Source organism: Pezoporus flaviventris, unplaced genomic scaffold, assembly GCF_033815535.1.
Source record: "Pezoporus flaviventris isolate CSIRO_AGI_PZ_B2104156 unplaced genomic scaffold, CSIRO_AGI_Pfla_v1 ptg000006l, whole genome shotgun sequence".
In the NCBI taxonomy this organism is placed as follows: domain Eukaryota; kingdom Metazoa; phylum Chordata; class Aves; order Psittaciformes; family Psittacidae; genus Pezoporus; species Pezoporus flaviventris.
In genome coordinates, this window is record NW_026892554.1 from 9,123,442 (window position 1) to 9,139,928 (window position 16,487).

A 16,487-nucleotide genomic window follows, 5' to 3' on the forward strand; every position below is an offset into this window, starting at 1 on the left:
TGTATTGGAGACTCTAAGATCACCGCAAGAGCTATGCTAATGCTTCTGGATGGGAAAATGTGATGCATCCAGTTTGTCTGCCTCCATACGTGCAAGGGTTTATCCATTCCAGCTCCCACATAATCCTCTCAGATGCTGGCTCTGGTGTTCTGTAGGAGAGACTGCATTCAGGTTTCCAGGGATCTTTGAAGAATTGTGTGAAAATGGCTTAAACTTTGTCTGTTACAATAGGATTTTGGATACAGACACCTGCTGTTTGTTGAGGTGGTTCAACTTTTTCTTTGTTCTCCTCTGTCAGCATTATGGGGATGATACTTAAATCTTTTTATATCAGCCTGTTTTCTGGATATAGTTAAGACTGTCTACAAGTGACATAAGGAAAATGCTGTATCACTGCCACATTTCACAACTGTATCAAAGAATCATAGCAAAACTGGAGAATTAAAGTTGTTAAACCTTGAACACATGAGGCTCTTTGTAAAATCTGTAGAGACTGAAATGTATACAAAATTACAATAAATCCTTAGGTTGGGAATACTCTTTTTTTTTAAAATTTTTTATTAAGTTACAATGTGTATAGCTAAGCAGCTGTGCAAACCTAGAAGTGTGAAATTTTGGGTGAGCTTTGCAGTTTGATTGCAGTTTAGGGTAAGTCTAGTTTCATTATATGTTTATCCAGTCTGAACTCAAATTTCAGAAAGTACAGCCTGATACATTTAAAGAAAACTGGTGCCATATCTTTTTGTCTTGACTTGTGGTTTGTGTGCTTCAGCAGTTTTCCCTGTTTTGGGAGCTGTGCCTGGGAAGAGGGTAGAAGCGTTGGAGACGGGTGGAGCAGGCAGCAGCTTGGGTCAAAAGCCACTGTGCTCCTCAGAGAAGTAATCCTAACATGTGAGCCAGAGGCTTAAGCTTGCATAGGTGAGCTCATGACAATTGTTGCTGCTGCAGGACAGTCTTGAACATGGTGCTGTAGGTATGTAGAGGTAAGGGAAATCAGTGTTTGATGTGAAGAGGAAGGGTAAGAGCAGTGCTCAAAAGCGACATGTCAGAGGTGCTCCAATAAGTAGGTGGGAGTACTAGCAGAATAATACTGTGCTCCTGAGCAAAAATGCTTTGCGAACTGTTGGAGAGCAGCAAGATTGCTTCCTCCAGGCTTGTAAACCCTCAGTCTCCCAGTGCTGAGCCAAGGGTGGTGAGGAGGCTTATGTTGATGGGCTTGGGAGGTAAGCCAGAATGCCCTGGCTCACAGAATTTTCAGCCTTGGGAATAAGGCAAAGCACTCCAGTTTGGAAGTAACTGAAATTTAAGAGACAGCTATGAAGGCACAGAACTTGCGGGAATGCATAACCAGTGTTAATATTTACACATGGGTTTTTTTAATGTTTCCTAGGGAACCAGTTTCTGTGTTCGTTGACACATACTTGTTTTAACTGAAGTCTTTATATTAAAAGATACTGTGTTTAGGTACATGGATATCATCAAATCTTTCTTGTTCTTCATAACAACCCTTACAGAATTACAGTTTTATGAAGTAGTTTATTTTTTTTTCAGCTTTTGAGTGCAGGATGTCCAAAGTGAAAGGATTGTCAAAGTTTTTTATGTCATGTTGCAAGGACTTTGCTCATGTGTCTTAGCTGCGCTGTATTATAAAACAGACTATGATGTGTACAGCTGAAAACAGGAATACCACAGCAGATTAGAGATGCGGTAGAAGGTAGGGGTAAAGATAATGAATTCTTTACTCCAGAAGATACTATAGGCTGAGCTTCTCTGTCAAAGTAACAGAAATGTCTCTGCTGTCTCAGCTTATTTAAATGTACCTGGAAGGCTGGCTATGTAGATTTTGTACACTGGTTACAGTAAAGAGTATATAATAGAATGTAGCTGACTGAGTTTTTGTGAATTATTGATGCTGTGGTCATGAAGATAGTTCTTAGCGGCCAGTAGAAGTTTTTGGCTTTGATAAATAAAGCTTAAGACTTCTGTATTCCATGTTTATTTGCTACAGAGCATTTCAATTAAACGCAAAATACTTTCACTTAACTCCAGTACTCTATTTTTAAAATAACTGGAGTGAGAGATTCACTTTAGTATGCCATCAACATGTTGTGTTTTGGGACTAGATGATGTAAATCAAGATTGCTTTGAGAAAGCACTTTGGGAGAAGGAAACTGAGGAGTAGAGAGAATGTGTATCTTCAAAACCAAAACCTTGCAGTGCTGGCTTAAGAGCTCTAGTTGGTTACTAAGGTTGCTAAAGCAAAGAAAACTGGGGAGCAGAAATTACATTTGAATACATCCCAGTGTTTAACTGCTGTTTCCCCTGTTCCTAGCTTCTTGTATTAAAGTTTACAGTGGATTTGGATTGCATTTGCTGCTGTGATTAGGGAAATAAACCTCCAGTGTTTAGGGGTGTTTATTTAGGAATTAATTTAGGAAAATGCTCCCTTCCTTTCATTGCATGAATGCACACCATGTATTGAAGTGTTATTCACCTTTCATCATAAGTAGTAGAATGATAAAGGTAGAGTTCAAACAGAAGGCTCAGCCGCATCATCGCTCATTTTGCTGAGTGTCCTATATGAGTCTGGTTTTGCTTGTCCGTGGCCGCCTTGCTAACTTTCACTCGATATGAAAGAATTAATGACTGTAGAGGCAAAGTTACTCTGTTCTCTTATATCAGCGTGCCCATGGCACAAGTTCCTACTTAAATTTCAATGTACGTTTAATAAAGTTTCCTTTTTCCCTTCTATCTAGGAAAAAAAAACCCTAAACTCTCAGTCAGACAGAAGCAACTGTGTCAAATCTGTTTGTTGTTTATACACACAACTGCTAGTTTGTGTGGTATACAAATGAGTAACCTAGCATCAGCCAGACACCAAAATTTAGTATTCTGGGTTATTGTGGTGGTGAAGAGTTGTGTTAGAGGTACAGTTGAGTTCGCAGTACAGAAGAAAACAAAGGAGGTTTTACTTTGTAGCTCCCTAAGAAATAAAAAATAGGTCTGCAAGCACAGATTGCAGATTTTCTGCGTATTCTGTCTTTTGCATCACAGTGTTTTGGTACAGTTCAGATAGCTTGGATGAGATCTACACCAGAACACAAATTTGCAGAAGCCTTCTTTCCTGGCTGGTGGTGCATACTGTCTGGTTTTGGGGTTTTGTTTTTGGTTTGGGTTTTTTTTTATGCTTTTATGCTTCATTTCTCTTTTAATTCTTGAAAACATTAGGATGGATAGATGCAGTCTGATTGCAGTTGTCAAATGGTCTCTGCTGTTAGATCATGAGGTATAAGTGGTTATGAGGGTAGAGCCTGATTGATGAGGCTCTAACAAAAGGACACTGCAGGCTGGGCCTGCTACCTGCCAGGCTGCTTCACTGTAGCTGGTGGTGGTAAGTTGTCTCAAAAATGCACAGTGGAAGTGCTGTCATGGTGTGGCTTGAAATCGTTCAACAAAATGGGTGTTGAAGAGGGAGGAGGAACTCATAATGGTGAAGCTGGGGAGGGGGGGAAGAAGATGAATGGATTTACTGTTGAAGAGTGCTTGGTTTTGCTTTGAGTCTTGAGCAGATTTACATTAGTTAGTGAAGGTGTTTCCCACTTTGAAATATGACATCTTCAGGAGCCTGTTCAAGGCAGATGAGCACAAGGTAATTTAAGGCTAGATGTGAAAAAGGAGCAAACTTTTAGTGGAATTAGTATTATTTGGATGTTATTAATAAAAAAACAAAACCAAAACAACATTCAGCCCTTACCCCAAAGCTACTCTGTGCAGATTAGCACAGTTCAGTTAATTTAAAATGCAATTTCATTACAGTTCGTAGCAGACAATGCCATGAAACAGCCTTCCTTTACTTACCCTGGTTCTTCAGGACAAACTTGCAGTGGTTTCACTACTTGGCAGTGTGTAGATCACCTGCTTTTGTCATGGGTGCTTGAGCTCACCAGTGATATTTAATATCCTTGTTTAGGACTCACTTGAACTTTGAGCACAGTTCTCAGTATTTAGTAACAGATCGCTGTTTGTCACAAGACAGTAATCAAGAAGCAGTTGTAATGATTCATTCTTCAGTATAATTAAGTTACTGCAGGGCAAATGATCATCCTAAGAAGTGCCTAGAAGTTGTTTCTTTCCAGTTGATCCATTTATTTATACGAAAAGAGGAGTGTACATCACTGGATTAACGCTACAGCCACATAGATCATCAAGCCTGGAGCAGTATGATACTTGCAAATAATGTCTTCCAAAATAACCTTTAAGAGGGCATTTTCAAGAGTCATAGGTTTATTCTGTAATTGTATTAGTTACCTTATATTGATTAGCACTAGGGTTTCTCTGTTGTGTAACAAAATGTCTGGTGTGGCAGTGAAATAATAGTCATATAAAACTGTGGCAGACTCCTTGATTAAATTTCTCTGGCAGCCATTGAAATTATTTTGAGTGTGAACACATTTGTGGAATTACTTGTCTGCTCCTGTGACAGTGTGCTGGGATATGTGCCAAAAAAAATTGTCTTTTTTGCAGCTTTATAAGCCAGAATACTATGCAAACTGGTTTTGGCTCTTACTACAAGAAAAATGTGAAGTCAAAGAGAGTCTGCTGTACCTGAATTTAAATCGCATAGTACTTGTAGACTTGGTCAAGAAGGAGGTAGGGGATAACAAGACATCTCATAATTTAAAGAACCAGTTTCTATTGCGCTCAGTAAAACAGTGAAGAATTTTAGACCTATGTTTTTGTGAATTCAAGGAAACTGGAGTGAGAAACTGGTACAGGGACTCTTGCTGTGTGCCAGGGTTTCCTGGAAATCTTGAAATAATTCTGGTTTTTGTCATTTGAGAGTTGTTATTGTTAACCAAAAATCCTTAATCTAACACTTTGCTTTCAATTCACTGTTGGCATTTAAGCAGAAAATCTGCTGTAATTTCTGTGGTATTCTGACTGACACACTGGAGTGGTGCTGAAGCACAATGTGAAATTCGGTGGTTTTTTTTTTTGCTATTGTAAGTTACTTGCAATAATATTTATTGGCTGACTTCTCTCTTGTTGAGGTTTTGTGGGGTTTTTCAACATAAGTGTCCTACAACATAAAGTCTCATTCAAGTTATGCAGTCTGCATGTGGGATTTGTACTTAGTTGAGGATTTTTGGTTTTTTTGTTTCTACCTCCAAAATTAAATTTTTAGACTCATGCTGGACTAAATAACCACTTTTATCTGAAAATGTAGATGCATATCTTATGAATTGTATAATGATGCTGTAGTAAAACCTATCTGTGTTTCTTAACAAGCAATCTAAATTTCTCTGGATTATAAAGTTTGGTGATAATGCATTTTGAAAAGGCAATAAATAGTATGTTGTGACAAATGGCTTTGTATAAACAGGAAGAAACAGATTTGAAGAATAGCTTATGAAGATGTTACTGTAACTGAGCAAATGTATGTCCTATTAGGAATACTCTAGAAGTCACTGTTTCGTCCAAATGTGACATGAATTTGTGTTGTTCCTGATGTAAGCTGGATTTTCTTTGTGTCTTGAAGATGAATTATTTAATTGGTGTTTCCCTTGAGGTGTGAGTGCATAGTTTCAAACTCATTCTCCTTGCAAGAACACGTAAGCTAGGTAGCTTATTTTCCTTCTTTTTTGTCTTTATATACTGCATTGAAAGGAAGAACTTGACCACCAGTAGCTGCTTTAGTTTAGTAGCAGTTAAAAAGTAGTTTTCAGTAGCATTACGAAATCAGGTTTGTTTAGTCAAAATGCTCTGCTTAGATGGTTACTGTGATTGTTTTTGAAAACTGATTTGTTGCTGTTGCTATATGCATACTGTTCTATATGTTTTTCAGTTTAGGTAAGGGATATTGGGACAGCAAATACACTAAAACTTCATAACTGAAAACACAAGGTGTGGTTAACTTCACTACTTCAGTAAGCCTGAAGAAAAAAACTGGCCTCATTATGAATATGTATTTCATACCTTTGAGGATTGGCACAGATGCCGTAGCTTTGGCTGTGAACATTGCAGGGCTTCAGCTGTATGACACACGTGTGTAGTCTCTGAAGCAGCATTCCACTAGTGCTTTCAACTGAGCAAGGAGAGCGTAAAAATAGCATTGGTAAACTTTCCATCTGTATCACTCAAAGCTGAAGCCTGGGAGGAGGGAGAATTGATATCGTATGCTCATAATTAATGTTGGTTTATGATAATACATAGTTTGTACATAGTGCTGTCAGCCAGAAAGTGTTAAGAACTTTACAAAGGCAAATGATACTACTATCTGTGTTGTCCCTCCTCAGTTTCCTCATACGTGGCCCAAGCCACAGCTGCACAGCTAAGCAGTCTGAACTAGTAGTAACTGTGTCCCATCCTCCAGTTGTACTGGGTGTCGGCAATATTCCCAGCCTCCTCTGTCCCACTGACCTGTTGGTGTTGCTGAGGTCTCCAATTACTCAGTGCAGGAGTAAGTAGAAGAGTTTGGGGTGTGGATTCTTAATAGCCAACTTCTATGCACATAATTCATGCTAGCATAAGGAGACCAGAGTTGCTGGTAAACCTAATTTTTATGAATTAAAGCAGTAACACAGGGCAAAACCAAAATGCTCTGTTACTAGTGACTATGGAGTATGTTGGTGCATTAGGTGTACCTGTCCTGAGTTGGGAAGTTGTAGGTACAGGCTTGTGAATATAGCTGAAGATAGCACATAAGAAATGTTATCTTTAATCATAATCAACATAGTTACTCATAGGCTATTGAGAATAGACTAGGCTGGAGAGTTTTTCCACCTGAAGAGTGTTTGTGGGTAAGGGGGAGCAGAAATGCTTGCATCATTTTGAACAGCAGTAGATTTGCACTTATAACTGACTTCCCTTGAGGAAAAAAACAGTGCCTGCCTTTTTATCTTCCTTGTCAAACCAGTATTTTGCATAGGCCCACAGTAACTGTTTGAATTGCTTCCTACTTTGGTGTTGCTGGTTTGGAAGCTGGTTTCAACACTGCAGTGTTGCCCTGCTTGTTTTGAACTCTGACAGGCTCCACAAGAGAAGTGCAGGAACATCCCACCCAAGCGTTTGACTTGGGTCTCCCGCAGTGTAGGATGGATCTCTGTTTCCACAGAGACCAAAGCTGGTGTGTTTCAGGGAAGATATTTTTAGGAGCTGCTGTTTCACTGGTGGAAGGACTTTCTTCCTTAATAGGAGAGCACAGTGTAACAGGATTCCTCTTTTCTCTTTTGCCTTTTTCTATGACATTCTTTCTTTTTTTCCTATGTCACTTAGTTTCCCTTTCATTGCTGCCCTCTTATCAAGGTCTGCTCTTCCTCTTCACTTTCTGTATCACTGTTCCTGTTGCGTAACAATCTGATACAACAAGGGAGTTTGCAGAGAGTGGGGAAGGGTCCCAGCCTCTGCTTAAAGGAAACTTTAAGTATTTTTAAATGATTTTAAGTGTTTTTAAATATTTTAAAGCTAGCATCCCCATATTGTACCTCTGAACAGTGCTTGCTGAGTCACCAGCTGGGCCGTGTTGTGAAGACTCAGTATCACAGAGCCAAGCCCTGGCCTTCAGCTCCAAGAACCTCACATGTGTCAATTATTCATGGCCCTTGCTTATGAGTTGTCATATGTCCTTTGGCCTTGCAATAAATTTTACATATAGCTGTTCCTGCTGATGTTTGTGGTAAGCTTGATGTCTCACCTTCTGATTGATGGTGTAATAGTAAAGGGCTTAAGAAGATAAATCTGTTACAGTAACTGTTCTGTCTTGGAAAGTTGGACTGTCTCTAACTTAAACAACCCCAGAGATTTTTTTTTACTTGGAGTACAAAGTAGAAAAGGCATTTGACCTAATGACAGGCTACAAGAGCATTAACTGAGTGTTCTCATACCTTTTTATGATTTGGGTAGTTTTGGTCAAAATTGTCATGTTGGCTTTCTGAGGAGTTAGACACTGAGTAGTTGTAGCATTTATTTAGTGTTGAAGGGCCGCTTTTAAATATAGAGATCTCTTGTGCTGGTTTTGTGGTTGTGGTTTTGTTTTTTTTGTTGTTTGTTTTTTGTTGTTTTTTTTTTTTTAATGGTGCTATCTATAGGCTGTATCTGATTTTAACTGGAGTACAATGAAATCAAGGTTTTTTTCCAGATTACCTGTTGCCACAGCAGCAAGGTGCTTCATTTACAATGAGAGTTGATTTCAAAAACAAAATAACATCAAAAGGTGTGAATCCAAAGCAGATGAATGATGAAGAAAAGTGCAACACTAAGGCAGTTGTATGTGGTGAAGGAATTCTCTTGCCACCCTATGCTGTCCTGTTATCCTGTGATTGTCAAACATGTGTTTCCAGTTTCTACTTAGATTGTAAACCATTCAGAGAGGATCCTTTATATTTATCATGACACTGGAGTTCAGAATGGTATTGCAGAACCTACCAGCATTAATATAATTTTATCCCCACTTAAGTGCCATGTAAAGGATCTGATTCCAGTCCCATTTTCCTGTATTCCCTGATGTTGATGCATTTTTGCCAGTCTTTAATACGATGCCGAAGCTGGTAGATCAGCAGATTGGATGCATATGCTGCCATCAAAGGTATATGCCTCCAGCCCTCCCCACCCAACAGCCAGAGTGAAGTCTGTGAGGACAAGGCTTTGCTCCAAGATCCTGTTAACATGCATAGCAAAATCAACTAGGCTGTACTGTGTGCTGAACTATTTCTAATAGTAAGGGAGAAAAAATTCTCCTAAAAGAGCTTCACAACATCTCTTTAAAAACATGAGGCTGTGGCTGTGGTGATAGACCACCAATGTGAGCTGCTGCTTGGTTACCAAGAGGATAAAATTTTACACCAGGGAGATATTTTTATACAGTTGCTTATTCATATTACAGCAGATGCCAAAAGCACCCTTATGCTCAGCAGTATAGAAAATTCCAGTTTCACAGGGGCTACAATCCACTCTAGTTTTACTTCCTTGTATAACTAGGCAATCTTGACAGCCTGTAGTTGGATGTTTAGTATTAGGTTATTCTTCTGGTGTCTTTTTAATTGATTATTCTTCAGTTGTAATTTTCTCTGTTGCACATATATCATCACTGAGCTGCTTGAAAGTCAAGTGCTACGCAGGCCTGCCATTGCTATCAGCTTAGTGAAGAAGTTGAAATGTTCCAGGTGTACACTGGGTATAGCCTAAACTGTAGGGTTTGATTTTCATTGTCATGGCAGTGACAGCAGAACTGTAGACAGTGTAGACAGCAAAAAGACACGTTCTCACTATTTTCTACTAGAAATGTGTTCTTTTCTGCACTCAGTTGTTCTTTATACAACTTGCAATAGGAAGTGGAGTGAGTTATACATGGAAATCTTCTGGGTAAATATTTTGTAATTAACCAAGTAAAAGCTTTAATTTGCAGCTTTCCTAACAAGCAGTGGTGGCCAAATACTATTGTACTCCTCAGTCCTTCCTAGACACTGTCGCTGCCTCCTGTGCCCCTTCCAAATTCCCTTATGTTTTGCACATTTTAAATAAAAACTGAATTGGTATATTCCTTAATAGTACACAAGCTAAGACAGCTTTATAGACTGGATGGGAATAGTGGGCAGCCAGCCAGCCAGGACTCCCTATGAACACTTGAGTTTTATGGAATTATGCATCTTAATAGTTACAAAATGAGCTTGATGTATTTTTAAACTGGAAAAGAAAAACTATGAATAATTTACACCCATTAGAAAATGGAAAAAGGAACAGTACTATCCTTTCAAATTTTTATTCTCTTTAGTGTCTTCAGCTACACTAACAAGGCAGTTTAGTCTTTTTGCTCCAACTGCGTGGAGAGGTGAGCAGAGGAGTAACCATCTTGATTAATAGTGGAAAGGTTGTTACTTTCCAGAATATCTAATTCAAATTCTGGAGAGTTACTCTGCAAGGGGGGGGAGATGGGGATGGATGAAGAAAGGGAAAGTCAAATTTATAACTTGCTGTGCCGTGGAGTGAAAGATAGGAGATGTTGAAGATTAATGAACAAACTGGCATTCTTTCTTTGGGGTTAGTTCTCAGTCTGTGCAATGTTTTGATTGTTTACTTTACTGGACTGTTTTAAAGTTTAGACTTGTAAATTCACATCTTCTAGGAGCAGATTTTAAAGAGCTACAGTGGGTAGGAGGGAAGCTTTGTTTTTTGTTGGTTTGGGTTGGGTTTTGATTTTGTGATGCAAATTATGTTGTAAACTGGGTTGGTTTTTTTTTGTTTGTTTTCTAAAGGGATGTTTCTTGTCTCTGCAGGTATGGTGTTAGTCCTGAGAACATTATTCTGTATGGTCAGAGTATTGGTACTGTCCCTACAGTAGACCTGGCATCTCGGTACGAGTGTGCAGCAGTAATCCTTCATTCTCCCTTGATGTCTGGATTACGGGTAGCTTTTCCTGACACTAGGAAAACCTATTGCTTTGATGCTTTTCCAAGGTATGTATGAACAGTGCAAAGAGGGTTGTTCTGGACTCCACATGCTCCTTAGGTGTTTAAAAAGGAACTTTATTGAATTGTCACCTGCATTCACCTGCATTTTAAACTTTTGATATGCACACCTTCTAAATCCAAGCAGAGATTTACCATGTAAGAAAGAGGCTGATGTCAGTCTCAGACTGACATGATAGTCAGTTCAATGAACAAAAGAAGTCTTAGTATTTAAAATAGATTTTATTCCTGTTGTTTGTGTTGTTAATATCAGAATTTTTATGCTGTCAAGTTTGGAGTAGTAGCTTACTGACTGATAATACTGAATTGAATCCTTCAGGCTAATGACTCATTGGTAATTGTACACTCTTAATATCTCAGTTAACTTTGATTTAGAAGGTAATATGATATGAAATGGATGTGCTGTCTTCAAGCTGCTTGTTGAAATATTTCTATAGTTTTACCATATCAGCAGAAAAACAGGTACAGGTAATTGCTGCTTTTAAAGGGAGAAAACAAGACAGGGTCAGAGGCTAGAGAGCTGGACTGGTATGGTTCACTTTTCAGCTTGGTTCTGCATTTCATGTATGATCTTAAGGAAATTAATTTGGCCCATGTAAGTAAAAAACATTTTTACATCTTTGGCATCCTGCCCATATAAAATCACTAAAGGTAGTGAGACTTGTGTTTCCCTGATTGAGATCATGTAAGGTCTAATGTCTGTGACAAAAAAAAAAAATTACTTTAAGAAGCTCTAGAATATTTTGGGTACAGAAACCTATATGTACAACTGATTTCAAGATAAAACAGTGCATTTATAGCCTATTGTTTCATTTGAAAAGCAATTGCCACAGACCTAAATTAAAATATCCAACTATCTGAGAATAGTATAGGTCCTGGGAACAGCAGATGTTCTAAGAATCTTTTAAAACTTCTTATCAGACCCAGTTTAAGGGAGAATATTAGAGGAGGAAGACAGTCTCTTTATAGCAGTGTATGTAGACCTGGCATGGGGGTGAGGGCAGGCACAGATAAAAAGCTAACAGGTCTGTTGAAGGGAGAAGACAAGAGACACCCTGAAGTCTTGTGCAAAGCTTGGCTTTGCTTCAGAAGGTCATGTTTGCAATAAGTGTAGTAGGGGATACTTGTAGCATTCATTTTGTTTTATTTTGGTTACAACAGATTAAAATTAGAAGGTGGGGGAGGCTGTAGATGTAAATCTGTATGCCAAAGCAGCTAGAAGTAATAGTGACCAGTAGTGGTGCTCACAGTGTCTGTGTCCAGTCGCCATGTTTAGAATCCTTCCAGATGGGTTATGAATTAAATAAGTAATTAAATTGTTGAAGATGCAGTCAGGATTTGAAACCCTTACACTTATTTGAAACACTCATTCATGGTCCTCAAACCTGAAATCCAGTATTTGCAAATGCTTCTGTGAGAGGGGAAAAAACAAAGCCTTAAAAATAGCTCTGATGACAAAAGTAACAGCGATTAGCTGATACCAGCCAAATCAAATAGCCATTTTAAAAGGAAAAAGTGGGAGGGGGGGAACAGTGACAACAGATGTACTGTAGCACTTGAGTATTTTGTTCTTACCCTACTGAGCTGTTCATTGCTGTCAGTCTGACTTCACTTGCACTGTAAGCAGTGAAACAGCAGTGCACTTTTATGAATGTGTGCAGCTCAACTGTCTGTCTTCATGGTGGGAGACAAAACAGTTCAGTGTGCACCTACAGTGAATCGCTATTATGTGCATTTTATGCTGGGACTCCATGAGAATTGGGTCTCTGTAGATTTTTCTAGCTGCAGAGCAGTGTGGCTGAGAATACTAAGTAAGTCTAATGTGCAGTTTAAATACTGCCTTACGAGTCGCTGAGTTGGCAATGGGATGCTTTCCAGTTTTCTACAAAACACAAATACTACCTGACTTAATGGTCTGTGGATATACGTGGAAAAAATAGTTTTGTTATCTGAATACTGAAGTGAAAGGGATTTCCTGGCTTCCTACAATGAATGAGAACTTAGTATCTAGCCACTAAAATTAGGCATAAATAGCTTTATGTAGCTGACTTGCCTGTCACATGATGGAGCTTGGGGGGCAGACCCTTCATGGGCTTAAGACTTTATATAGTATGTTGATTGTAAAGTATTTACATTTGGCTATGATATTAATTTGGGTATGAAAACTGGGGGGGGGTGTGTGTGTGAATCTGCATTATTCCAATGTTTCTCTTACATTCTTGGGATATTTTTCTGTATTCAGCGTAGTTGTACACAACTTGAGTTCCAGGCAGGAAAAGTGAAATAGGCTGCATTTTAATTTTAAATAACACTTTTCCTCTTTAAAAGACATGAAGCCTGGGATTTTTTTTTTTTGCGACGCATTGAGACAGAAATGTGTTTATACCAAGCTGTTTACTGAAATACCAGTAACGGTTCTCTGGAATACTAAATGCTGAGACTTATATGCATGAGGCTTAGTGCTTCAGTCTACATCTTAATTTTTAATTAACTTCGTATTTTCATAAAGCTTCTTTAAACCTGTTTTTAAGTCAGTGTAAGTTGGCATCTGTGTTTTTTAATCATTTTAAGCAATCTTGATCACTTTGTAAGATCTCTAGTCTTACCAAAATTGCATGCTTTCCTGTTCTTCAGGAGCAGGAATATCGAAACACCTTTTATTAGATAGCATAAAGAAATAGACTTCAAGGCCAGGCTGGATGGGGCTTTCAGCAGCCTCGTCTAGTGGAAGGTGTCCTTGACTGTGGCAGCAGAGTTGGATGAGCTTTAAGGTCCCTTCCAGCCCAATCATTATGATTCTGTCAGATGGAATATTACTGATACTCATTTTTCTGCCTGCTTCATCCCATACTCTGAATAATGCCCTGAGCCAGTTCATCCATTCGTTGATGAAAGTGGAGCTGGTAGGAAGCTGAGAGTTCATTAGCACTTGGTGTCTATATACTGCTTTGGAATTACTGGTAACTACGAGCATGAAATGGCTGATAGGAAATAAAACCTGGTGCCTACATGAAGATGGAGAAAACTGCTGTTTACTACTTGGAAGTTACTTCATAATTGAAATTTTCTGGCCCAGACTCTTAGGTGTGAAGGTGCCTTTGTCACTTTTCCTTCTCCTCTGAACCTGTTTTCCTGTGAGAGGTGTCCACTAGCCATATTGATCTGCTAAGAAGCAAATAGAAAAAAGTCTTAGACCACTTTGCAATGAGAGCTGGCAGAGAAGTTGGTTACATGGAGTAAAATCCTGTGAGAGTTTTTTCTGGTTAAATATCCTTGTGTAATGCTCTTGTCAAAACAGATTGTTTTTCTCCAGCTGAGTCTACCTAATTTGGGGGTTCAAAGACAGGTGCAAACTTCATGAGCTAAGGCTTTTTTTTAATGAAGTCTTACAACTGGAATATAGTTAATTACTACCTTACAATTTAACAGATTAGGAATTGATGTGAAGAGTCCACACTGGCAGTATGTCCTGTAGAATCTTCCTTGCCTCTCAGTGGTTTTTGTAATAGATATACTCACTGTTTTTGGTATTTTTTGGTGCCAGACTTTATTTGCTTGCTGCCCATTTGGGCTTCTTGTCATCAGAACTGGTGGGATGATGGGGATGGCAGTGCAGGCTCCTGTTTAACACATGAATTTTGAGAGTGAGCCTTGTTCCATATCATTTGGGCACAATTGCGGTGTTCTGCAGCCCTTTAAAAGTGTGCAGTGGTAACTGAATCATGTATGGATAGTTAAGGTTGCTTTCTTTATATGTAAAAGATAGAGCCCCAAACTGAGCTGTGTTTTTTCTTTTCCATCCACAGCATTGACAAGATATCTAAAGTAACCTCTCCGGTGTTGGTAATCCACGGTACCGAAGACGAGGTGATCGATTTCTCCCACGGCCTGGCCATGTACGAGCGATGTCCACGAGCAGTAGAGCCCCTGTGGGTGGAAGGCGCGGGGCATAATGACATAGAGCTTTATGCACAATATCTAGAGAGACTAAAACAGTTCATATCTCATGAACTTCCCAACTCCTGAAGAAGCCTACCTGATTTTACCTCAGTTACTGTGAACGGAAGAAATTACCTGGTTTTGCACATGCTTTAACTGGATAGCTGTAATAGCTTTATACTATGAAGAAATACCCTGTCGTTAGGGTGTTCTAATCAAACATCTGATGAAATTTGTCTTTTGTATCTGGAATTTATTCTACTAATGCACACAAATATGGTCAACTACTGTAATTCCAACAATTTTTAGCTTCGTTGCCCTGGAGGAAGTGGGAATACTAGCTGCTTATGGGGACACTTTTTACCTAGTGCTGTATTAATCGAAGATCAGTTTTCTCTGTCTCACTTCAGATTGTTTGTAATTCTGTCCTTACAAAGACTTATTTCCCCAGTGTTCTCAGCGTGGAGAACACACTGTTATGAGCTACAGCTTGTTCTGAACAATCAGTCATGGGTTCAATCCAAGGGAGTACTTTCTCTGTAAAGTTTCTAGCTGTGGTATTTTAACTGGAAAGTTATTGTGATGAAGTTCCCCCTCCTCCCTTCTAGTGTTCTTTTGTTAACTTACTGATCTTCCCAAGTAAATTATTTAATATTACTTTTTCCTGAAAATAAACTACTATATGGGGCTAAACTCTGTAATGACCTCTCCATTTACCTGTATAAATGTAACTGGAATTACTCTTAAAGGAACTAGGGACAAAAACTGCTTTTGTTTAAAAATCAATGTGTAAATTTACTACTAGAAAACTCATTTTAATATTCAGATGGTCTGAATAATAGCCATAACAGACATTTCCTTCTGTAAAGCATTCCTGTAGACTTTTTAAAAGTACTGTACATATTTGAATTTACATTGTGCATAGATTCTTAATTGGTAGTTTTAATTTAAGTCTAGTTACAATAAACTGCAAAATTCTGGTTTGTATATGATTGAATACATTTTGTTAAAATATGTTTTTATCCCTATATTATTTTGCTATTAAAGTTTTATAAAGTTTCCAGGACAAAAAAAAAAATAAAAATTTACACATTTATGTTTTGATGAATTTATGTAACTAAATTTTCATTGAGCTGATCTTTTTAGTTTGGAAGTAATTTGATTCTTTGACACTGGAATCGCACAGATTATGCATCAGAAATGCAAGACACTTAAAAATTGTTACACTACTAGCATAGGTCTAATTTTTCCAAATTTAAAGGCCTTAAATGTACTGTAAGCCTCAGATTGTTGTATAAATTGATCGCGATTGATTGCAGTTTGTGTCCTGTTGCTAGAATGCAGCACAGTGATTGTAATGGAATAAAGGATGCATGGATTAGAGCTTGCTGAATTTCTGAATCTTATTTGGCACATATTTTTCATGCATAAGAGAAGTATAAAGTACAGATTATTTGATAGAGTAACTTGAACTTCATTATTTAATTCCTTCCTTTCAAGGAAAACTCTCCTCAGGTACAAAGCCACATTCCCATGAAGCTTGGTATGTAAATAAAATGTAAAAGAGGCTACTTTTACATGGTGTTCAGCTGGTTTTAAGTAACAAAAAATCATGATTCATTGCTTAGGAGAAATGTTTGAACATTGTTGTCATGAGTCCTTATAACAGGCCTGCAGTCAATTTTCAGCACTGCAAGTGTGTCTATTGTCTTTGATTATTGACTTAGCCTTGTTACTGTAAAAGGAGAAAAACTGGTATTTTCACTTACAGAGGGGGGAAATGAGGACACCCATCCTGCTCTGCATCATCTGGATCCTTAGAATCTGGATCTGTGCATCTGTGTTGCCTAGTTGTGAGTTTTAAATGCCCAAGCAGCAGGGCCCTGGCTGTTCTTTTGGCAGGCTTGCCTAATCATAACCTCAGCCTTGCTGCTTCCCCCCTTTGTGTTCAGATACATGTCTTATCTTTGTATTTATTTTACACCTTCATAAATTTGCAGTGGATGTTCTTCCATTTCTACATGTGTTCTTGTGGAAACAAAGCTGATGTCTGTGGTACAGGTGTTCAAGGTAACGTTTGAGAGT

At 38.4% G+C, this 16,487-nt stretch overlaps 1 protein-coding gene across 1 annotated transcript in view; it reads left to right on the top strand.

The window, feature by feature from the left end:
• The window catches only part of ABHD17C (abhydrolase domain containing 17C, depalmitoylase), a 29,205-nt gene extending 13,420 nt beyond the window's left edge, over nt 1-15,785 (top strand). The window contains exons 2-3 of the mRNA XM_061446812.1: nt 10,272-10,451; nt 14,270-15,785. Coding sequence (XP_061302796.1) covers nt 10,272-10,451; nt 14,270-14,489 — 400 coding nt within the window. The 3' untranslated portion in view covers nt 14,490-15,785. The remainder of the gene's footprint in view (nt 1-10,271; nt 10,452-14,269) is intronic.
• The last annotated feature ends 702 nt before the right edge of the window (nt 15,786-16,487 follow it).